Source organism: Ranitomeya imitator, chromosome 2, assembly GCF_032444005.1.
Source record: "Ranitomeya imitator isolate aRanImi1 chromosome 2, aRanImi1.pri, whole genome shotgun sequence".
NCBI classification, from domain to species: Eukaryota; Metazoa; Chordata; class Amphibia; order Anura; family Dendrobatidae; genus Ranitomeya; species Ranitomeya imitator.
Genome location: NC_091283.1, coordinates 751,241,745 through 751,266,901, shown reverse-complemented (window position 1 = coordinate 751,266,901; position 25,157 = coordinate 751,241,745). Strand labels below are relative to the sequence as shown.

At 42.8% G+C, this 25,157-nt stretch overlaps 1 protein-coding gene across 1 annotated transcript in view; it reads left to right on the top strand.

The window, feature by feature from the left end:
• LOC138665633 (transmembrane protein 150A-like) overlaps nt 1-12,773 on the top strand; it is a 176,067-nt gene extending 163,294 nt beyond the window's left edge. Inside the window, exon 7 of the mRNA XM_069753285.1 lies at nt 10,103-12,773. Within this exon, the coding sequence (XP_069609386.1) occupies nt 10,103-10,347 (245 nt within the window). The 3' untranslated portion in view covers nt 10,348-12,773. The remainder of the gene's footprint in view (nt 1-10,102) is intronic.
• The last annotated feature ends 12,384 nt before the right edge of the window (nt 12,774-25,157 follow it).

Genomic DNA, 25,157 nt, shown 5'->3' with positions numbered 1-25,157 from the left:
ACAGCCCATTATCCAGCACATGCTTGCGGCCAATGAAAGCAGAGGAGAGAAGGAAAGCGCTCGCTGGATACTGGGCTGTGATGTGCGGAGAAACACCGCTCAATCAGGACGAGTGGGTGCATCAAGGAAGTCCAGAAGGTGATGTGATGTCGGCTGTAGTTGCAGCCAGGGTCACGTGATGTGAACAGCGCCGCTCACAGGCACATATGGCAGCAGTATGTATTTACATAAATACTTATTTAAACGTAGTGGACCACCTCTTTTAGGAACACAGCTCTAGTAGGAATTAAAACTTAACCTTTATTCTATATCAGGTAAAAATACTAATATAACAATAACAAAAACAAATAACGTCACCCCAAGGCAAGAAAACTATAATGGTATTAGATGATGTAGCCTATAGGGTAAAACATCACTATGGGTGATACCAAAATAGAGAGTAAGTGAGAACAGTAGTTATAGATACAGCATGTACTGTTCCACACATACAAGATACCTCTGGTTAATAACACAAGCACATGAATGCGCAAAATGTTAATCCAGGTAACCCTGTGTGTATAGGTATTGGCAGGTATCAGAAAAATAATAAACAGGCAGGAGGGGGATAAAGCAAATAAAGTGAAAATCATATATTACGTAGATATAAAAACAGGAACAATCTCACCAAATGCCGTGGCTCAAGTAGGTATAGCCCATGGTTCGCAGAGTGGAAAAATCCATGAATCCGCGATGTGGGGAGACAATACCCTGTCAAACCCTAAAAAGCTAACTGTAACCTACGTTCCCGAGCTCCCGCCCTTACAAGGGCAGTCCACAACTACCCCTGAGCAATATCATGCCCTGCACTCTTCCTACTGGAATGTCCCGACGCGTTTCTTCGCAGGCGGAATCATCAGGGGACTTGCCTGCTTGGGAGCTAAAGTGCATGAGTGCTATACAGAAGGACAAAGAGACCTGCCACCCTCCATGTTGAACTCCTGTCCTGAAAAGGACAGGCCCCGAGTGAGCCCTGCTATGGGAATCCACCAACCAAAGTGTAACCCTAAATGTCTCTCTTCTCCCTACGCGTTTCAACTCCGATGGGGGAGCATCATCAGGGGAGTTATATGATCAAAGAGGTACCAATGGGTCCCCTCAATAGTCCTAAACAGGACAGTCCAAAAAAGTCCATACAGGTCCGTATCAGTCCGTATTAAATGAGTCCCGCAGTGGCTGGGAGATCCCCAAAAAGATCAAAAGATGCTGGCTGTGTCTGCAGCTTAGGTAACCCCTGATGATGCTCCCCCATCGGAGTTGAAACGCGTAGGGAGAAGAGAGACATTTAGGGTTACACTTTGGCTGGTGGATTCCCATAGCAGGGCTCACTCGGGGCCTGTCCTTGTCAGGACAGGAGTTCTTCTAAGGGTTTACAGGGAAGACAGTGGCAGTGTACCTTTCCCTACCCTTGGCCTTCAGCATCTGGAACCACCACCCTCATGGACTTTGAGGGATCCTTTCTATATGTCCGTTTAAATTGGTAAGACTGACCCAATTTTTTATCTCGAGCACTAGTTCACTTGAGCACGTTAGTATTGTTCATGTATGTGTTTTGTTAGGATCCGAGTTTTTATTTATATTTATTAAAGGTTATGTTTTAACTTAGTGGACATCCTCCAGAGCTACTTCTATAAGGCCGGGGTCACACTAGACCGTAATACGGACGAGTGCAATGCGATAAAAAATCGCATAGCACTCGTCCCAATGTTAATCAATGGGGCAGCTCCCATCATCCGATATTTTCTCGGCCGTATTCAGGATCCGAGTGAAATCGCAGCATGCTGCGATTGTCAGCGTTTCTCGGCCGAGAATCGCCAATGAAAGTCTATGGAAGCCCCAAAAATACGGATCACACACGGACCAGCAGTGTGACTTGCGAGGAATACGCAGCGCTGTTAGAGAGAAAAGCCGGTAATTCAGTGCGGTGTACAGTAAAATCACACTGACAGCTTAGAATAGAATAGGTCGAATAAATGTGTACACATAGAATAGGTATATGTGTGTGTGTATATATATGTATATATATATATATATATATATATATATATATATATATATATATATATATATATATATATATATATATATATATATATTTCTTCCAGCACTAGACAGCTTTAAAGCCGGTAATTCAATTACCGGCTTTTGCTTTCTCCTTCCTAAAACCTGATATGATATGAGACCTGGTTTACATACAGTAAACCATCTTATATCACCATTTTTTTTTGCATATTCCACACTACTAATGTCAGTAGTGTGTCTATGCAAAATTTGGCCGTTCTAGCTAGTAAATTAAGGGGTTAAATGGCGGAAAAAATTGGGAAGAGAGTGGCCAAGTTCCAGAATATGCGCATCTTCCAGATGTGCCTTTTCTGGGGTGGCTGGGGGCAGATGTTTTTAGCCGGGGGGGGGGCCAATAACCATGGACCCTCTCCAGGCTATTAATATCTGCCCTCAGTCACTGGCTTTACTACTCTGGCGGAGAAAATTGTGCATGAGCCCACGCCAATTTTTTCCGCCATTTAACCCCTTAATTGGGGTGGTCGCTCTCTGCTCCCCTGATCTCACTGCAGAGCTGTGTGTGATCATACCTCCTACATCTGCAGGTTCCTCTCCGCTTCCAGCTCACAAGCAGACAGGGCTGCAATATTATTGCAATACAGCAGAGCTGAAAGAAGCAAAAAATGTGTTTGCAAAAAGACAAACTTAATTTCTTCTGTTCTTTGTTAGTTACTTGTCTCCCTGAAAGCTCTCCCTTCATGTAAAACAAGCTCTGGAGGCAGTCATCTTCCAGGCAACATCCGCCCCAGAGCCTGGAATTGGTAATTTATAAAAAGTAACATAAGTTTTAAAACTTGGCTTTAAATTACGTACCGTATATCTTAAAACAGCCAAAATGAGAAAAGTGCTGAAAATGTGCAGCACTGCACCTCAAAGAACACACAATAAATAGTTATCACTAAATAACACACATGACCATTTAGGTCCTGACCGTGATTTGACCATTTATAAAAATTAGACCTTGTACCAGTAATATATATCAAGTCAACACTGACCAACACATTGAACCATATACGGTAGGTCTTGGCAATGAATTGACTATAACTGAAATCAGACCATGTACTAAAAACATGTCACTCATTGCAAAACCCAAAGTTTTATACTTGTAGGCACATCATATGTGGCCATCACTAAATTGGAATAGTCTCACCAAACCAGCCAGGAGAAGGGACTGTCAGTGCACTTGGTGATGGGCACAGTAGAAAGGTATGCTACTTCCAATGCATTTCCTCTGGTCAAGATTCTTTCTGCACTTTTTTTCTCATTTTGGCTGTTTTAAGATATATGTATTTAAAAGCTAAGTTTTATTACCACATTTTTTTGATAAATATTTTGTGATTCAGAGTGGTATATAGAGCTATTGCTAACTACATCATAAAAGTTTTCTCAGCAGCAAGACATTTGATATGAGACTTGCAGGGGGAACTATAACCTGTATGCCCATATTAACATTTTGGATAGATCATATGTGGTGACACATTCCCTATTAAAGACACCTGGATCAAACTGGAAGAGTGCTGGTACCAATAAAATATATAAAAAAAACCTGTAGGGAAAAAGGACATGGGGCCAGTTTTCAAAGGTTTAACACCACTTTTGTGGAGTAAAAGCTTTGATAAAGTTTTTTTTTTTTTTGCATAATGCGTAATATGGCAAAACTTTGGCAACCTTTGCTGTTTTGCTGCTGCTTTGCTTTGGATTGGGCTGATCTGGGGAGGAACGGGGGTATGACTATACCGCCTGTTGAATCCATCAAATATTGCCAGAATTTTTTACACCAGAAATACTACTACTACAGTCTGTGACTGGAAGTAGCATTTCGGGTGCTACACACTGAGGTGCGTGCCACTAATTAAAGGCACCGAATTGAAGTAGCCTATGCCTATTAATGAATTCTGCACAGTGTACTTGGTGACTGGCATGGCACGAGTTTGTCATATGCCAGTCTTGATGAATCTGCCCCATTGACCGCACAGCCAACACTTTTACATTGATCTATTGCGGCTTAGCAAAATATCTTACAAAAGTAAAATCAATTGGAATATCTAGTGCTTGTGTACTTTGGCTTGCATTTGAGGTACGGAAAACCTGTTTTTTCCATCAATGAGTCAGTGAATGTCACTAGTTGGCTAAATTACACAGAAATAGTTTGTTTAAAAGCAAGTGATTAACTAGACAAGTGGCTATCTGGTCTCGCTGCAAGGACGAACTTCGTCCTAGACCTTATATCTATTTCATCTGGTCTTTTATGATCTGGTACAACTACGTCTTTTGCTTGTTTTTCATGTTGTCAACAGTAAAGCCTCATCATTGCTGTCACAACCAATCTCTCAGAAAAAGCTGGCAGTACTGCTAATCCTCCCAATCAGAGGCGTAGCTAGGGTTTTGGTTCAGGGGGGACGAAACTTCCGAGTGGGCCTCTAACCAGGTAACCTTGATTACAACTCTGTGACGCCCCCTAATAGTGGAGGAGAACCTCAGCAGATGACCGCGCTGTTACTGAAAATAATCCCTATACAAAGACCAACATGGATATTACCGCCATATGGTCAGTGGTAAATACCAGCCCTACAGAACATATAAGAGATTACAGTACAGTTATAGATGGTGACTTACCGCTGACGTTCTTTCTGATGGAATCATTCACTTTTCCTGTGTTTTCCATCTGGCCCAGACTTGCACAACTTCTTCCAGCCACGACTCGGCTGCTGAGAATACAACAAACACACATTTCACTTCTCATATTCCAGCTCCATCACCATCTATTCCCAACCTGCACAAACCCCTTGTCCTGCTGATACCCCAATGCTGAGCTGCTGCTGCCGCCATTCGAGTCGCTATTACTGCACCTACTGTGTGTGTTCTCTGTGCCCTCAAAATTCTAAAGCACCCCTCTATAATATAGTAATGCCGGGTGCAAGTGCCTTAGAAAACAGTGCCCACATTTTGCCCCTAGAAAGTAATATTGTCCTGTGTGCCCCTTTGATAGTCACAGTAACCTGAGTTCCCCTATAACAATAAGTACCCACTTCACATTTAATAATGTCCCGAGTCCCCCCATACAGCTCCTCTATACACAGTATAATGCCCCCTTGCTGTATAGTACCAGCCACACAGTATACTGACCCCTTAGCAGCCCCCAAACTTTGATGGCTCCAGCACTGTATGATGACCCCCTCACTGTAATCTCAACACTGTATGATGGTCCCCTAGATAGCCTTCATATAGAATAATGCACCAGATAGTCCTCAATATAGTATAATGCACTCCTCTAGTATAATGCACCAGATAGTCCTCAATATAGTCTAATGCACTGCTCATAGGCCTTCATATAGTATAATGCACCAGATAGTCCTCAATACTGTATAATGCATTCCCCACAGGCCTTCATACAGTACAACCCTGGCAAAAATTATGGAATCACCGGCCTTGGAGAATGTTCATTCAGTTGTTTAATTTTGTAGAAAAAAAAAGCAGATCACAGACATGGCACAAAACTAATATAATTTCAGATGGCAACTTTCTGTCTTTAAGAAACACTAAAAGAAATCAAGAACTAAAAATGTGGTAGTCAGTAATGGTTACTTTTTTAACCAAGCATAGGGAAAAAATTATGGAATCACTCAATTCTGAGGAAAAAATTATGGAATCCTGAAAAACAAACAAACAAAAAAACACACCAAAACATTACTAGTATTTTGTTGCACCACCTCTGGCTCTTATAACAGCTTGCAGTCTCTGAGGCATAGACTTAGAGTGTCAAACAGTACTCTTCATCAATCTGGCTCCAACTTTCTCTGATTGCTGTTGCCAGATCAACATTGCAGGTTGGAGCCTGGTCAGGGACCATTTTCTTCAACTTCCACCATTTGCAGGCCATGACATTGACCATATGTCTTTTTTTTTTTTCAAGGAATGTTTTCACAGTTTTTGCTCTATGGCAGGATGCATTATCATCTTGAAAAATGATTTAATCATCCCCAAACATCCTTTCAATTGATGGGATAAGAAAAGTGTCCAAAATATTAACATAAACTTGTGCATTTATTGAAGATGTAATGACAGCCATTTCCCCAGTGCCTTTACCTGACATGCAGCCCCATATCATCAATGACTATGGAAATTTGCATGTTCGCTTCAGGCAGTCATCTTTATAAATCTCATTAGAATGGCACCAAACAAAAGTTCCAGCATCATCACCTTGCCCAATGCAGCTTCGCGATTCATCACTCATTATGACTTTCATTCAGTCATCCACAGTCCACGATTGCTTTTCCTTAGCTCATTGTAACCTTGTAACCTTCTCTGTTTAGGTGTTAATGATGGCTTTTGTTTAGCTTTTCTGTATGTAAATCCCATTTCCTTTAGGCGGTTTCTTACAGTTCGGTCACAGGAAATGCACAACAAAACAAATGAGGAACGAATGGGTGGACACTGGAGTCAATGTCTGTTTTGGAGACATACTGCTTTAAGTTTCCGGCCTTGACGCTTTGATGTCTTCCTTGGTCTACCAGTATGTTTGCCTTTAACAACCTTCCCATGTTGTTTGTATTTGGTCCAGATTTTAGACACAGCTGACTGTGAACAACCAACATCTTTGGCAACATTGCGTGATGAGTTACCCTCTTTTAAGAGTTTGATAATCCTCTCCTTTGTTTCAATTGACATCTCTCGTGTTGGAGCCATGATTCATGTCAGTCCACTTGGTGCAACAGCTCTTCAAGGTGTGAGCACTCCTTTTTTAGATGCAGACTAACGAGCAGATCTAATTTGATGCATGTGTTAGTTTTTGGTATGAAAATTTACAGGGTGATTTCATAATTTTTTTTTCCCCATTCTTGATTTTAAAAAAACAAACTTTACTGACTACCACATTTTTTGTTCTTGATTTCTTTTAGTGTTTCTTAAAGCCAGAAAGTTGCCATTTGAAATGATTTTAGTTTTGTGCCATGTCTGTGATCTGCTTTTTTTTCTTCAAAATTAAACAACTGAAAGAACATCCCCCAAGGCCGGTGATTCCATAATTTTTGCCAGGGGTTGTATAATGCACTCCCCATATTCCTACTCTATATTGTATAATGCAGCCCCCATAGGCCAACTCTATAGCACAAGGCAGCACCCCTAGGCAGACTCTCTAGTATAAGGCAGCACCCCATAGGCAGACTCTGTAATAAGGTAGCCCCCATAGGCATTGATCGATTCTCCCTGCTCTGCTGCAGAATGTAACTGTATCGGCGCACTGTGCACACGCCGATAGTTACAGTAGCGTAGCTCCCCCCCGGGTAGCCATGCTACTGCTCCCAATACAATATAACAATATATACCTTACATCCATGCTCAGATTGGCCAAACATGCATATTTACTATGTAGGTAAAAGGAAGAAAATCTCACTGCTGCAGCAGATAATGGGGCAGAAATGGGTCATAAAGGGAAAGGTCAGAATAGGATATCACATCTGAACCCAAATCGCTGAACAAGAGTCAGCAATTTAACCATAAACTAAGCTGAGTGTGCATATCTTCTATCAGGGACGAGGGGAGGATGGGGTGCATTTACACTGGCTGATAATCGTGAATGAATGTTCCTAGGAATGGTAGTCTCCCAACACTAGGGCAGCATAATCAGGCAGCAATCACACAGCAAAGTTCCCATTTGTTGGGACAAATGATGTTTGCATTTACTTTAAAAAGCATCGTTCTTGACAGCACATGTGTAGACAATACATATGCTGCCGAGAGTAAGGTTTGGCGTGCATAGGCCAATCTACTAGACTGTTCTGTGCGGTCAGTCTGTCTAACCATGCAATGCAACAACCGGTTATGGCTGCGGGATGTGTAGTGTAACCAGACCAAAGTGAATGATGCGCGCTGAGTGATCTGTAATGGATCGTTCAGTGGACAAATGCCTCCATTGTTCTCTACAATTTGAGTCCTTTTTACCCAGGAGAATGTGCCGCCGAGGACAACAATCCTCTGCACAGTGCAAAATCTAATTTCAACAGCTGAATGAGTGTTTTGCTAACTATTGTGCTCATAAAAATGAGAACTTGCAATATTCACTCTGGACTCTTGGGCTAAGATAGACCAGCCTCCAGTTTCAGGAAATCAGCACACATATTGGCCACAGCGCACAGACCCAAACCATATATTTTTATATTGAAGCATCTAAGGATATGTTTCCACCATCAGTAAATGCTGCGGGATGGACGCTGCGTACATCCGCAACATCCAACCCACAGCGTCCAGATGTTACAGCATAGTGGGTGGGATTTTAAGAAATCCCATCTCAACCATGCGTGCATAGACTCCCGCAGCTTACCTGTGGAGAACGACATGTGGCGCGTCTTTCCAGACCGCAGCATGTCTATGTATCTGGTGGAGACTCAGTCTCCACAGGAGAAATTTCACCTGTACTATGTATTGGATTCTGTGATTCTGCACGGTTCAATGAACATATGCGAATTCACTTGCGTTCAAAACCCGGCAGCGCTTTGGACACAGTGGACATGTGCTGCATCGATAGTGTTGCCAATTACTGACCGTGTGCACACTGCCTAATGAGTCTGTGCAAAGGTCATTGTGAAGGAAGGAGGAGGAGTCCAGCTGTGACCTCACGTATTGTGATTGGTGGATTCTGTTATCAGAAATTGTAATTCTGACTGTGATAAGGAAACTGCTGTAAACACTACCTGAAAAGACGGGAAGTATGAGTCTAAAAAAGCCCCAGTGGGCTTTCTGATAATTGCATTATTACTAATAGAATACAGAAACCTAATTTAAACAATAGGTAATTTTCCGACTACATGTTCCCTTTAATTTGTGTGGCCAGCTTTAGTTTTTATTCTTGATTTTTCTTTTCCCAGAGAGGGAAGAAGTATAAAGTTTATAATCTCTGCAGTCTCTGGCACTAGTTCCCATTTTTCCTGGGAAGAAAAAGTAAATAGTTTTACAAAGCACTATGTAAGTTTAGCTGGATTCCCACTTCGCAGTTTTGTTGCGAAAATTTTGTACTATTGTCGATCTTTTCCATTGTCTGAATTCTTTCTTACAAGACCAATATGTTGTGATTGAACTTTGACTCATCGTTTTTGGTCATAAACAGAACTTTGAGCTACGACCTTGCCCCTAAACCTATTGTTTCACCTTGCTATGTATAAGGAATATTCACATTAGATTTAAAAGAAACTAAATTGTTTGCTGTGCTGTTTGGATCGGTTTATATTGTACAATGTAATTGCTGTTCCCTTTTTCCCCAGCTGAAACCTTGATAACAGGAGGATTACTGACCTGGGAATGGGCTAATCACATTTCTAACTACAATGATTTCTCTTATATTTTCTGGCTGTCCTGAGCAATTCTTTAATGGAGATGTTAGTCTGGATATTTGCTGTATTTCTTTCTGGGGTATTAGTCTGAGTAAATATTTTATTTTAAATACCCTCAAAATCGGCTTTGACAACCATGTTCATCTGATTTGAAGAGTTTGCAAAAGAAAGAAGCAAATATTTGTCTGTTGCTTTGTTTTATTGCGATTGACAACCTTGGGTGCTTTCACGCTCCGTTTTGGCACCTGTTCATTGGTCCTGTCTGGGCTTGCATCCAATCCCCCTGCAAAACGGGATTCTGATGGGGGCCATAGACTATAAGTGGTGCTGAAAGAGTAAATGCTCCGTCTTGTCACTTTCTGGGGCATACACCTTCTGGAGGTGGACAGGCTGATGTAGTAGACCTCGCCTGGGTGTCCATCTCCAGTAGGCGTCCATGCCTGACAATTATACACGACAAAGCATGTGTTCTCTCTGTCGGCGCCATTATAGTCTGTGGCACTGTTGGATCATACGCCTGAATCGCATTTTGCGTGGGGTTCAGATGTAACAAAACCAAGGACCGGGTGCTGGAGCGCAGTGTGAAAGCTGCCTTATACTGTTTCTAATGTGACCTACAGTAAAACCTTTTGGTTTCTTGTTTTGCTCTGTTACGTTTCCTTAACTCCTAACTTTCTCAGGTGGTGTCCTATTCATACAGGAAGGTTTTGTGCTTCAACATATGGCTGCTCTGTGCGAATGGACCTTCATAATAAATGTTCTAATTTACTATGGAACTTTTGCCTTTGAATTTGGGGCAATCTCTACCGATACCTTCCTGGTCCTCCTAAAAGCAAGCAGGGCACCAAAGAGCTACAAGGCAGGAACCAGCACCCCGGCAACTCCTCATGCTCACAGCACATCCGAGAACATGGCTATGATATGACCACGTTGCAGTGTTTTTCTGGACATCCTATGAACCCTAGAGCCGCCTTATGATCCTTTGTAATTACAAGCACATCTGCACTGGGGACTCATTACCTTCAAGAGCTCATCATACTACCGAAAAGAGATGAAACCTCTGAAAAGCTAATTACTTTTACTCAAGGACCGAATGTTGTGAAGCTGGTGGGCTGGCATATGAAATCTATATTATATGTACAGGGCATTAAGGAATTGGCCATAAAAATAATTTGTATATTTTTTATATAGTTCTATAATCAAGAGACTCCACAGCAACAGACCAAGGCCAAAGTTATTTCTTGTCCTATCTAGAGGAGCTGCATTATTGTATATGAGGTTGCATTACAAAAAGTATTTCTTTATAAAAAAATGGTACATGCCCAGCATTTCAGGTGTAATTTGGAATTGGAGAATTTATGCCACCTAGGGGGCCTTATAAAATTGAATAAGAATTGCAGGACCAACAAAACCAGTTTGCCTTAAAAGGACTAAACTACCCGTCATAGACTTATTTCATAGGTATTACACATGTGGAATGTAGTTGAGCTCTGTAGGGGTTAAGAATGGGTCTTATTTGGTTCAGAACGAAGATGGCATAAACTTTTAATGCAGTCGCTAGACTAGTTGCTTAAAGGGAAGCGGTCTGCAGGGTTTTACCATTTAATGTGAGCGCAGCATAATATAAGGCAAGAAAGCCTGATACAGGGATGTGTCACTTATTAGGCTGTTGTAGATTCAATACAATCAGTGTTTTATCAGCAGGAGATTATCACTGCTTGACTAGGTCTCATGTGCTCAACCACTGACTGGGAGCTTCCTGACAATGTACATATAAGCTTCCAGGTGGGTTATACACAGCTCAACATTCTGAGCACTGAAAGACAAAACTGATTCTATCAAAACTGCACCAAGCAGTCCAGTAAGTGATACCTTGGTGAAATCCAGGTTTCTTGCCCTATATTGTGCTGCTCTCAGGTTCAGACCCACTTCCGATATCAGTGGTGACTTGTTTCCAAGTCGAGGAGCGTGCGCCTGCAAGCTCTTTGCTGTAGAGCTTGAGTGCTAAGCCGAAATGAGCTGGGTCTCTGAATACAGCCAGCTTCAGCCCCGGCACTCCTCCAATGCTGCACAGGTAAAGCTGCTTCTGCTTGTAGCCTTGGCTAGCCCAGCACAGTTCGGGCCAGTGACTCCGCCATACCGCTGGTCCATAAACTCTCATCAAAGGTTGACTTTTATCTACTCTTGGATTCTCATAATTGGGTGATCTGATGTCCATTTGGTAAAAAAAAAAAAAAAAAAAAACTTGAAAAATCTTGAAGTAGTTGTCCAAGCAAGGAAAAAGTACACGACTAAGCCTTAAGGGTATGTTCAGTGCTTTTATGGCGATTGCATTTTTCTCAGTAGGAAAAAAAATCAGCCAGAAACATAATGGTCAAATTAAAAAATCGCTCAGTTTTTGACCCCCCCCCCCCCCCCCCTTATTTTATTTTTTTTTTTTTTGGTGGAAGACTGGTTGTTTTTTTTTCTTGCGTTGATGTCCATGGGGGAAACAGTTAAATTCTCTGTAAGAATTGACATGCTGCTTTAAAAAGAACTACTGGTTAATTTGCATGAGGGGAATAAACATGTGAATGAGACTTAAAAATCTCATTCATCATGCTACTGTAAAAAAAAAAAAATTTTCATACACCGAGAAGGGGGCTGGCTCATCTATTGAAATGAACATTCTGTCGGCCTCCTTCACACGCTGCACCGATCATGTCGCCCTCACTGGGCAGCATTTCCTGTGTCGGCACATGGCCACAGCAGTATGTGAAGGAGGCTGGCTGACCGTATGTTATGTAACTTGCTATTTAAAGCTTATTTTTATGTATTTCTGGGGCTGGACAACCATTTTTATAGAATGGGGCTCATTGAACTGTAATGTGAAATGGGGTCCCTGTTCCTATCACGTTTCCTTCTCTTGTAACTAAGGTGAATGCATTTCACAGTTTATCTCTTCCAGAGGCAAATAAGACCAGTAATATGGAAAGTCATGACCTAGTGTATGCCTTAACAGAAACGTACAAAAAACACTCAGAGATTTTCAAGTTAGTCCAGTATTTTACCTATTGTCACCCCTCCTACAGTATTGAACCTCTGATCACAGCTGATACAGTATTCATAAAATCCTATTTCCAATCTGACCATATTAGACGGTTATTACAGGTTTACAGGGCACAGCGCCGCTGCCTTATTTTTTGCAGAATTCTGCTAATAGAATTTCCTTATGGTAAATAAAAAATGATCCCGAACATTTCAGGATAAGATATAATATTGTGATATACTATGTAGCAAAGCAAGCTTTCTCCACAGGAGGTGCCTTATTAAATTCCATAGCTATGCAAAACTGCATTATATATATATATATATATATATATATATATATATATATATATATATATATAATTTTTTTTTTTTTTGGGGGGGGGGGGGCTTGTGGGCTTGGAAAAGTGAAGATTTATGCGTAAAGAATATATTTGTTGATGTGTTGCTCTTGAAGTAGCTTTTTTAATGCTTGCTTATATTTGAATCCAGAAAATGTAGATTTTCCTGTATGTAAAGGTATTTTTGATCTAAATCTGTGTTAAGATAACAAAAAAAAATGTTGTTCTCATCCAATTTTCTCCTACATCTATATATCATGCCAGCCCTAACTGGTCCCTTCCTGGCCTTCGTTTTTGCTCTGCTGTGCCAGTGACTTGTCATCTTATCAGAGTATATGTCAATAACTGGCAAACGCAGGAATAATATTGGCTATCCAAAGAATGTGTACATTTTTTTGATATCCTGAATGTGGTTTTTACTTAAATAAAAGGGGTTTTCCAAACCCCTTTTTTTATTTTTAAAATAAATATCTATAATGGGAGGATCATCAATATGGTCTAACATAAGAAAAAAAAACCTTTAATACATATCTAATCAATTGACCTTTTTAAAGTTCTAAACCCCAACAAAAGTCAAAAACAAAAATCAAAAGTAAGAAAAACATAAAAAAGGTAGTTTCGGGAAAGGGCGTCTTGATGGAAAAGCCCAATCTGATACTAGGTGATACCATGGGGTGATAACTATACCCTATGCATACACCCTAGAAGGTCAAAAGTACTAGGCCATGGAGGTTTGCACCCTAGATTGATGAACAAAAATGGTACCGCCGCTCCTCTACGGCTCACCCTGAACTGCATCCCTGTTGACCCATGAGAACAATATACGTAAATAAATCTAGTGGTCAACAAGCAGTAGACAATATACACCAATAAATTTGGTTGTCTACATATGCTGGATCCATAAATAAAGCCGTAAAAGGCATACTCAGGATATCAACCAAAATGTATTGCTGCTCGTAGTTCGGCCAGCGTGAATGATGCTTGGTTCACTTTTAAATTTGTGTGTAAACTGAAACAAAAAATCTGCTGCTATTCTCTGGTTTACACCCAAGTCTTGTAAACCAATGTATTAGGGTATGTACACGTGTTGCCTATTGGTGTGTGGATTTTTCCGCAATGATTTTGGTAAATCCGCAGTGCGGATTTTCCGCGGTTTTCCCACAGATTTTGTGCGGATTACACCTGTGGATTCCTATTATGGAGCAGGTGTAAACCGCTGCAGAATCCGCACAAAGAATTGACATTCTGCGGAATAAACAACGCTACGTTTCCGCGTGTTTTTTTTTTTCCGCAGCATGTGCACTGCGGATTTTGTTTTTCATAGTTTTACATGGTACTGTAAACTCAGGGAAAACAGCTGCGATTCCGCTGCGGATCCGTAGCAAAATCCACAATGTGTGCACCTACCCTTAATCCTGAAATTCCTACAGGGTTGCGTGAGGAAGGATTTAATATATTGAGATTAACAAACATACATTTTCAGGTTTTGAGTTGTCTTTAAAAGGTGACAATATGCAGCTTTTATTTTTGAAGCTTAATAAACATACAGCAGGCACCAATGTATTCTGGATGTATCAGACATATGTAAAAGCATGAAAACCTGCAGAGAGCATTTTCACCGTGGGAACCCCTTACATTTTTTAGTGCCAATCTGTGTTCACGATGTATGAAATCCTGCAGCGTTCAGGAAGATATTATCAGCACTTCAACTTTAAAATGAAATGATCTATATTGGATAAAGTCTCGGAATAGAACTCGCCTCCTTAAAGATTTATATTTCTTGTCCTCTTCGTCCGCAGAAACCATAATGTCTCATATGACTGTATAGTTGATTCATGAAAATTGATTTGTAAACAGAATATGATAAAGTATACATGAAATAGAATTCTAACGTCATAGGACCAACCTGGCTCTGTAATTCTGGTTACACTTGAACAGTCATCCTTTATCTTTGTGAATCAACCAAATGTATTATCTTCTAAAGAATGACCAAAGAAATATTTGTATCCAACCGCTCATTTGTCGAGTGCTTTTTGTTCCCGGTGACTTATTGATTAGGTTTTGGTTTGACATCAACTGCAAAAAATGCAGCAGCCTAGATGTGGTGGGATGGTGTTCACGTAACATGACCTATATGCACTTACCAAGTACGGAAAAGGAGGCATTACATGTTACCTGGTATGATTGGTATAGCCAGGTTTTTTTTATGACCACCCAATCGCACCATCACACTACTTTCAAGTAATCCGTAACCTGTTATAGAATAGCACACAAATTCTTTTTTTTTTTTTATTTACCGCTCTTTGGACACCTGAAATCTGACATGAAATTCGTGCTACGGTTACAGCACATTATATGGCCTCTGTTTAAGCCCTTGAAAAGCTCCCAACTCGAGATAAGCAACTTTGCAGCACCTTGGTCCAGTGGCCACGTCAATATTCCATGGCCACCAGACAGGAGTTCTGTGAGTAGCCTCCTTTTACCTGACAGCATGCCTGGCGCTACAATGTCATAATTGCGGCGTGATATTGTACTTGGCCTACTAATCAAAAGAGCCACCTAGAGGGGGGATCTCAGTGTTCCCCAATGGAGGTCATGGAATACACAGTCCTACAAATAAATTTGACCATCTCTACTACCGAAAAATATGCTCTGACAAGTGGCATCCATTGCCCAGAAGTTTAAATCTTAAATTTGGTAATTTTTTTTTAATTTTATTTTTTACTGACTCAAGATGGAAAAGTGTAGTCTACTGTGCTATTCCAAATCTTTTTTTTTTCTTTTTAAACCTCTGGCAATAGAGCACTTTGCAAACTTTTAGCTTGTATGTTGGGAGCTCTCCTGGCGTACATTCTAGACGGAGGCTAAAAATGTGGTGTGACATAGCATTATGATGGTCAAAGACTGTGTTTTATTTTTTAATTTATTTTTTCCTACAAAGGAATATTGATGTTGTGGTGATGTTGTGGTAATGTCATGGAGCCCTATCCTTATTATGTTTTATATAAATGTATTACTGTGTAACATTCCCTAGACCTTCCTAAATGTAGGACCTCCTGATTTCCATGATGGTTAAACAACAAACTGTTCTCCTGATGCATCGTCGTTATTACTGCCCAGTACAGTCATTGACAACCTGATTAGTGATCATTATTTTGCTTTTAAATATGTTTGTGTTCTTTTTCCATTTCATGACTGTCGAGCCTCTGACTAACATTTTTTCTATTCCAGGCCTATTAGCATTACACAGCTGTTTTGTTCTTTTAATTTTATTTGTCTGTTCAGATCTTCTCTCAAGCTCATGGTTAAAAACCACATTGGCGTGTGTCCTTTTTTTGCAGTCAGTGTTTCATCAGTGCTGTTCACTGATGGATAAAGAAATAAATGACAAAGCTTCGCCTATACTTTGCAATGTTAAATACAGTGCCTTGTGAAAGTATTCGGCTCCCTGAACTTTTCAACCTTTTCCCACATATCATGCTTCAAACATAAAGATACCAAATGTAAATTTTTGGTGAAGAATCACCAACAAATGGAACACAATTGTGAAGTTGAACGAAATGTATTGGTTATTTTAAATTTTTGTGGAAGTTCAAAAACTGAAAAGTGGGGCGTGCAATATTATTCAGCCCCTTTAACTTAATACTTTGTTGCGCCACCTTTTGCTATGAATACATCTGCAAGTCGCTTGGGGTATGTCTCTATCACCTTTATCACTTTTATACATCGAGAGACTGGAATTCTTGCCCATTCTTCCTTGGATAGTCACCTATACAAAAAGGCTCCACACAAGAGCAAAATTTTTCAAACCACAGTAAAATAAGACCATAAAGGTCATAAAATCAATATAAATTAGATGAGGACCACATAAACAGGAAAAAAAAAGTGGACACATCTGAAAACAATTCACATACTAATAATCCTAATACAAATGTGCATACACACCAGGTAATGAATGCTATTTACTCCAGCAAATGCTGCATATGACAAAAAAGACCCTATCTCATAAAGCAGGGCACCCCCATAAAATAGGCCAGAGTATGTGTAATAAAGTAATTTAAACATACATCAAAAGTGAAATATTTCCATATAAGGCCAATGGGAGGTCCTGCAAAGTCTATTCAATCATAACAAAATGCATATGAGATTTTAGAAATGACATATTCATTACCAGAAATGGCAGAGAGAATCCAGGCGTCCACCACACCCGACACGCGTTTCGCAATGAAATGCTTCGTCCAGGTTTTCACTTCACAGGTGTGCCCTGTCAGGTTTAATAAGTGGGATTTCTTGCCTTATAAATGGGTTTGGGACCATCAGTTGTGTTGTGCAGAAGTCTGGTGGATACACAGCTGATAGTCCTACTGAATAGACTGTTTGTATTATGGCAAGAAAAAAAGCAACTAAGTAAAGAAAAACAAGTGGCCATCATTACTTTAAGAAATGAAGGTCAGTCAGTCTGAAAAATTGGGTAAACTTTGAAAGTGTCCCCAAGTGCAGTGGCAAAAACCTTCAAGCACTACTATCAAGTGCCCCCGGATCCAGCCCAGGTGTTTAGCGATGCTCCTCGCGACGCTCCGGTCCCAAGAATGCATTGCGGCAATAACACGTGATGATGTATCGGTCTCGCTTTGCGAGACTGCTGCGTCATCTCCGGTCATTGCCCCAGTGCATTCTTGGGACCGGAACGTTGCGAGGAGCGGAAAAGGCACTGGAAGGTGAGAATTTAATGATTTTTTTTTTCATTTTTTTTTTAAATTATTTTTAACATTAGATCTTTTTACTGTTGATGCTGCATAGGCAGCATCAATAGTAAAAAGTTGGTCACACAGGGTTAATAGGAGCGCTAACGGACTGCGTTACACCGCGTTATGCCGTAGTGTAACGCAGTCCGTTTAACGGACTGCTAAACCGCAATGGGGGCACTGAGGGGAATAGGGAAAGGCGAATTCGCGGCCGGACTGTGCCCGTCGCTGCGACGCAGGATTTCGGTGACAGACAGAAGCGACCCTTAGACAATTATATAGTAGATATATATATATATATATTCGTCTAAGGGTCCCGTCCGTCTGTCACAGATATTCATTGGTCGCGGCCTCTGTCATAGAATCCAAGTCGCTGATTGGTCTCGCCAGCTGCCTGTCATGGCTGCCGCGACCAATCAGCAACGGCCACAGTCCGATTAGTCCCTCCCTACTCCCCTGCAGTCGGCGCCCGCCCCATACTGCCCGCAGTCACCGCTCACACAGGGTTAATGCCAGCGGTAACAGACCGCGTTATGCCACGGGTAACTTGCTCCGTTAACGCCGCTATTAACCCTGTGTGACCAAGTTTTTACTATTGATGCTGCCTATGCAGCGTCAATAGAAAAAAGATCTAATGTTAAAAATAATTGAAAAAAAAAAATAAAAAATCATCATATATTCACCTTTCGGTGCCTTTCCCACTCTTCGCGATGCTCCGGTGCGAAGGATGGTATGCGACAAGGACCTTCCATGACGTCACGGTCATGTGACCGCGACGTCATCACAGGTCTTGCGTGAGAAGGACCTTCCATAACGTCACGGTCATGTGACCGCGACGTCATCACAGGTCTTGCGCGAGAAGGACCTTCCATAACGTCAGGGTCATATGACCGCGACGTCATCACACTCTGGGACCGGAAGCTGGCGATAGAACTACAAGGGGCCCTCGGATCGGAAGGTGAGTATATGTTTATTTTTTAACCTGTGACATACGTGGCTGGGCAATATACTACGTGACTGGCCAATATACTACGTGGCTCTGTGCTGTATACTACGTGGCTGTGCAATATACTACGTGGCTGGGCAATATGCTCTGCTGTATACTACGTCGCTGGGCAATATACTGCGTGGCCTGTGCAATATACTACGTGACCGGGCAATATACTACGTAGCTGGGCAATATAGTATATGACTGGGCAATATACTACGTGGGCTGTGCAATATACTATGTTGCTCTGTGCTGTATACTACGTGGCTGGGCAATATACAACGTAGCTAGGCAATATAGTACATGATTGGGCAATATTTTACGTGGGCTGTGCAATATACTATGTTGCTCTGTGCTGTATACTACGTCACTGGGCAATATACTACGTAATTGCACAATATACTATGTGGCTGGGCAATATACTACGTGGACATGCATATTCTAGAATACCCGATGCGTTCGAATCGGGCCACCATCTAGTGTATATGTATATGTGTGTGTGTGTATGTATATATGTGTATGTATGTATATGTGTATATATATATATATATATATATATATATATATATATATATATATAGTAGCGTGGCTAAAGGATGTCTAATCGATGGGAGATATGTCCCTTATAGATGGCTTGCTACTGTGATGTAACCATAGCTACCTATATGTGTTTCAGGACCTGTGGTGATGTCACAACCACATGTCTGGTCATGTGATGGGTTCTGGGTGTGGTTAGACATATAAAAGAAAGCCTAATGCTTAACACAGGTAGATATGTGTGGAGGTGAAACCCTCCTGAGTGTGTTACGGCTTCAGGACTGAGCCGGATGAACTGGACACTTGTTTTTCTTTGCCTGAACCAAAGGCTATTTGCTTTCTGTTGTTTTGTCATATGGTTTATGGAGTAATAAACCCAGTGAACTTTAAAGGAACCTGCCTCCTGAGTGTCGGCCGTCGCAGCTGAGTGAGTGGAACCCCTACAAGTGGTGGAGAATGCGGGCAGCGTTCCCAGCGGAGAAGTGAGTTTATTTTTGAATGTCCTGGGTCAAGGCTGTTGCAAGCCAGCAAGCATTGCCGGAGAAAATGGAGGACTTGCTGAAACACTTGGTCCAGCAGGAGCAAAGGCAGCAAGAGACCAACAGGCTGTTGATGCAGCAGATACAACAGAGCCAGCAGGAGCAACGGCAGCAGTTACAACAGAGCCAGCAGCAGATGCAGCTTCTGGCAACCGCCATCCAGGGCAAGGCGAGCGCCCCAACCCCAGGTTTGGCTGATGACACCCACGTCCGAAAGACGGTAAGACGCGCATTGCAGAAAATGACTCCCGGGGATGATGTTGAGGCCTTCCTGACGGTGTTTGAGAGGGTCGCTGAGAGGGAAAAACTTCCGCCAGAGCAGTGGGCAGAGGTACTTGCGCCATACCTGACAGGAGTACCCCAGAAGGCGTACTATGATTTGACCTTGCAGGATGCCAAAGAGTATCACAAATTGAAAGCCGAGATTCTCGCACGTTTGGGGGTGACACTGACTGTCAGGGCACAGCGAGTTCACTCCTGGGGCTATCACCGGGACAAACCACCTCGTTCCCAAATGTTTGATCTGTTGCACCTGGTCCAGAAATGGCTGCAGCCAGAGTCATCTACGCCTGCTCAAATGGTAGAACGGGTGATGATGGATCGGTTTGTCCATTCCCTCCCGAGGCCTATACAGACTTGGGTTGCCCAGGGTGATCCCCAGAATGCCGACGAGCTGATCGGACTGGTTGAGAGATACCAAGGGTTGGAAGGCTCCTTCAGGAGGCAGCCCATGCCATACTGGGGGTCCCAGAAGGAAGCTGAGCCCCAAAAAGGGGTGGCGCGTCCAAGGTCACCAAGGGCGGGGGAGGTGGTGCCCAAGGTCCCTACGGGTGATATTGTTTGTTGGAGGTGCCACAAGCCAGGACATATAGCTGCCCGATGTTCCCAGACCACTGAGCAGATGGACTGTAGCATGGGACGCCGTTGTTCATACTATGCGTATCCAGCCTGCAGTGTGAACTCTCCGCCCAACGAGGGACCTCAAGCGTGTCCCGTAAAGGTGAACGGTCGAGCAGTAACGGCACTGTTAGACTCGGGGAGCCTAGTGACCCTGGTGAGGGCCACTTTTCCTCTCCACCTGCTCCCGGGAAAGAAGGTCGGAGTGCGGTGCATACATGGTGATGCAAAGGACTACCCTGTGGCCAGTGTGAACATTGAAACGACGTGGCACGGAGTCCCACATAGTCGGCGTCGTTCAGGACTTGTTGCACCCTATAATTATTGGCCGGGATTTCTGTTTGTTTTGGGATTTGTGGGGGAAAGGTTCTGAGCTCCCTAGCAAGAGTAGGGAACCAGTGAACCCTGGAAGGGTGGTGCCACACCCAGAGTCAGACAGGTTTCCTTTTTGTGTCCTGGCTGGAGATGAGGAGGAAGTGTCCCCTGCATCTGACCTCCTTTAATTCCTGTGATGGAAAAACCACTTTTGCCATCACCCAACATATCACCTGCAACACCATTGGGGTGGTTTATTATCTTTCTTGCCCCTGTCCCAAAATCTATGTAGGCCTCACCTCTAGACCCCTGAAAACCAGGATTAGAGAGCATTACCGTGACATTTTGAATGCGCGTGACACAGATGATCCTGGATTATTAAAACCTGTACCCAGACATTTCAAACACATGCATGATTGTAATGCCTCCCTTATGAAAGCCATGGGTATAGACAAAATACATATAGACGTCAGGGGAGGAAATTGGAGAAAATCGCTGGCCCAACTAGAAGCCCGATGGATCTATAAAATAGGATCCGTTCAGCCTGCAGGCCTCAATGAAGTTCTTAGTTTTGCGCCCTTTCTCTGACTGTAAATATTGTATCTTTTAGCTGTTTTATCATGTTTTAATTATTTTCTCTCTTCTTTTATTAATAGATTATTTGTTGATGTGTTTTCCATTGAATCGTACCTTCCCCTTTTTCATCATTTGCTGTGGACTCTGGTGGCATCACATCTTGAACTATTCTGAACTACCTGCTGGCTGGTTCTGCGCACTCTTCACTAAAAAATTTTTATTTTATACGTTTTCTTTTTTTATGTAAAAAATTATATATATATTTTTTCAAAATGCACTTGAACTGTATAAGTGACACATTAGGATTTATATTTCACTAGGCATTGTTGTATTTCGCAATACTGGCAGCATAACTCGTGTCAGATAATGTATGACGCTGTACTATAATCCACTATACGGTCAATTGTCACTATTATCTCTTCTTTCATTCCTTTTCTTATTTCACTGACACCTTTTTAGTTATTTTTTATTTATTTTTTGTCCGGTTCAGCACTTCATATTCCCACAATGGTATATGATTTCATTCCCTTTTATGCATTTTTCACATTCACAACACACACTTCCATCACATTTCATTGCTTAGATTTATTTATGGCCACTTTTTTCTCTTCCCTGTAGACTCCACATTGAATCCCAGCGTATCTTTAGCGGTGAGCGCTCCGTGCGGGCTTCCTGCATGTGCGTTGCCGGGGCGACGCGTCTGTTCTGGCCCGGACCCACCTCCCAGCTCTGACGCGTCGGGCTGGGCGGGGGGCCGGGATCAGGTGACGCCGAGCCCCTGGTGACGTCGGCGGATGTACCCGTCCGCAGCGCCGACAGACAGCCGCTGCCACCAATGTCTAACAGCACACATGATATATAAGCTCCCCCCATTCGACACAGACCTATCTACCCCTCGAGAAAACCAAACGCGAAACGCGCGTCGGGGAAACGGTCCGGTCCGGTCTATACAGGTAATATGCCAGCGTCAATGACGCCCCACTTGATTAAGGTCAATCTGTAGTCTTTTGTTTACTATCATGTAGCTGCGTTACACCAGCACTAGGCACTTTACTGATCCCTTTATCCAGAGGACTATGCCTCTATACACTCCTATTTAACTACTTATCAACCAGAATTACTTACCATTTATTTTTTGACTCTATATCCTTGGGTTTCCCCTTACGACTATCTTTGAGACTCTTTTACTTTGGGATTAACCCCTGGACGACTGCAAAAGCACTTTTGTTATCGATGTGATTAATCTTGTATTTATTATATCTTTTGTTGTACCTTTTGGCATGTTATTTATACCGGATGGGCCGTTTTTTATCGGTGCATTGTGCCCCCACAATTTTTCCGCCCTTTACCCTTTACTGTATGTGTTTTGTGAACCTTATATTTTAAATTAATCCTAATAAAATATTCGTTATTTTATGGCAATAGCTTTTTTGGTTTCTTTGATGTATCTGACATTCTGGAGTTAGAGGTATCCGGTGAAAATTTTGGGACTGCCCAACATAGGGACCCCACTCTGAGGGAAGCCTTTAATAATGTCACAGTTATTGACGGGGTGGTACAGGAGCCGGGGGCAGACACAAGATTTCCCCATTTTCTAATGAGCAGGGAGTTGTTGTACCGGGTCACGAAAATAAGGGAGGAGTTGGTAGAGCAGTTGGTAGTGCCGGGTCCATATAGACGGAAGGTGTTGGACATGGCCCATTCACACATCTTGGGTGGACACCTAGGGGTGGAAAAAACGCAGGAACGGGTTGTGCAGAGGTTCTATTGGCCTGGGTGCCACCGGGAAATAGTGAACTATTGCAGGTCCTGCCCTACATGTCAGCTAACTGCTCCCACTCCTCATTTCCGAAACCCCCTTGTGTCACTGCCCATTATTGAGGTGCCATTCGAGAGAATTGCCATGGACTTGGTCGGTCCCTTAGTTAAATCAGCCCGGGGCCATCAGTATATATTAGTCATCCTGGACTATGCCACACGCTATCCTGAGGCAATTCCCTTGAGAAATTCTTCTTCAAAGAGTATAGCTCGCGAGTTGGTCCATGTCTTTTCCCGGACAGGTCTGCCGAAGGAGATCCTGACTTACCAGGGGACACCTTTCATGAGCAAGGTGATGAGGGAACTATGCAAAGCCCTGAAAATCTCCCAGTTGAGGACCTCGGTGTACCATCCCCAGTCAGATGGCCTTGTTGAGAGATTTAACAAGACACTGAAGAGCATGCTGAGAAAAGCTATAGAAAAAGACGGTAGAGACTGGGATTGTCTCTTACCCTATTTGATGTTTTCCATTCGTGAAGTTCCACAGGCCTCCACAGGTTTCTCACCGTTTGAGCTTCTGTATGGCCGACATCCACGAGGACTCCTGGATATAGCCAAGGAAACCTGGGAAGCCGAAGTCACGCCCCACAGAAGCGTCATTGAGCATGTGGCCCTGATGCAGCAGAGGATTGCAAAGGTGATGCCTATCGTGAAAGAACACCTTCTCCAAGCACAAGAAGCTCAGGCCAGGGTCTACAACCGGTCTGCAAGAGTGAGGCAATTCAATCCGGGAGACCGAGTTCTTGTGTTAGTTCCGACAGTGGAAAGCAAGTTCTTGGCCAAATGGCAAGGGCCATATGAGGTTGTCGAGAAACTTGGTGAAGTAAACTATAAAATTCACCAACCAGGAAGACGGAAACCATTCCAAGTATACCATGTCAACCTTATCAAGCCGTGGCAAGATAGAGAGCCGACAGTAACTCCATCGTTGTTAAGCAACCCAGAAGATGAGGTTGGAGCGGTTACTATAGCGGAGACGCTATCGGAGTCCCAGAAACAGCAATGCCGGGAGTTACTCCAGAAAAACAGGGACCTGTTTTCCGAGTTGCCTGGGTACACGAAGGTCATAGAGCATGAGGTCCTGACAGAGCCCCATGTGCGCGTGAACGTGAAGCCCTATAGAATTCCTGAGGCCCGTCGAGAAATAGTCTCCAAGGAAGTGGAGCGTATGTTGAAGCTTGGAGTCATTGAGGAATCCAAGAGCGGTTGGTCGAGCCCAATTGTCCTGGTCCCAAAACCTGATGGGGAGTGGAGATTTTGCAACGACTATAGGAAGTTGAATGAGGTCTCTAAGTTCGACGCATATCCCATGCCCCGCGTTGATGAGCTCATCGAAAGGCTTGGGCCCGCCAGGTACATAACCACCTTGGATTTGACGAAGGGGTATTGGCAGATCCCCATGGCACAGGAAGCCAAGGAGAAGACGGCGTTTTCTACACCAGATGGGTGCTTCCAGTATGTCCGGATGCCATTTGGCCTACAGGGAGCTCCGGCCACCTTCCAAAGGGCTATGGATAGAGTCCTTGCACCCCACAAGGCATACGCTGCTGCGTACCTAGATGATATCGTCATCTTTAGCCCGGACTGGGAGAGTCATCTGGAGAAAGTCCAAGCGGTGTTTGATGCTATAAGAGAGGCCGGATTTACAATAAACCCGAAGAAGTGTGCATTGGGTAAAGAAGAAGCTAAGTACCTTGGATACATAGTGGGTCATGGAGAAATAAAACCCCAAATCAGTAAAGTGGAGGCAATTCAAACATGGCCAAAACCAGTTTCCAAGAAGCAAGTTAAAGCCTTCCTGGGAATCGTGGGATATTACAGGAGGTTCATCCCAAACTTCGCCACAATGGCGGCGCCTCTGACTGACCTGCTAAAAGGGACAAAATCAGTAATGGTTAAGTGGTCCGAAGAAACAGATTCAGCCTTCCAAGAAATGAAAGAGGCTTTATGTA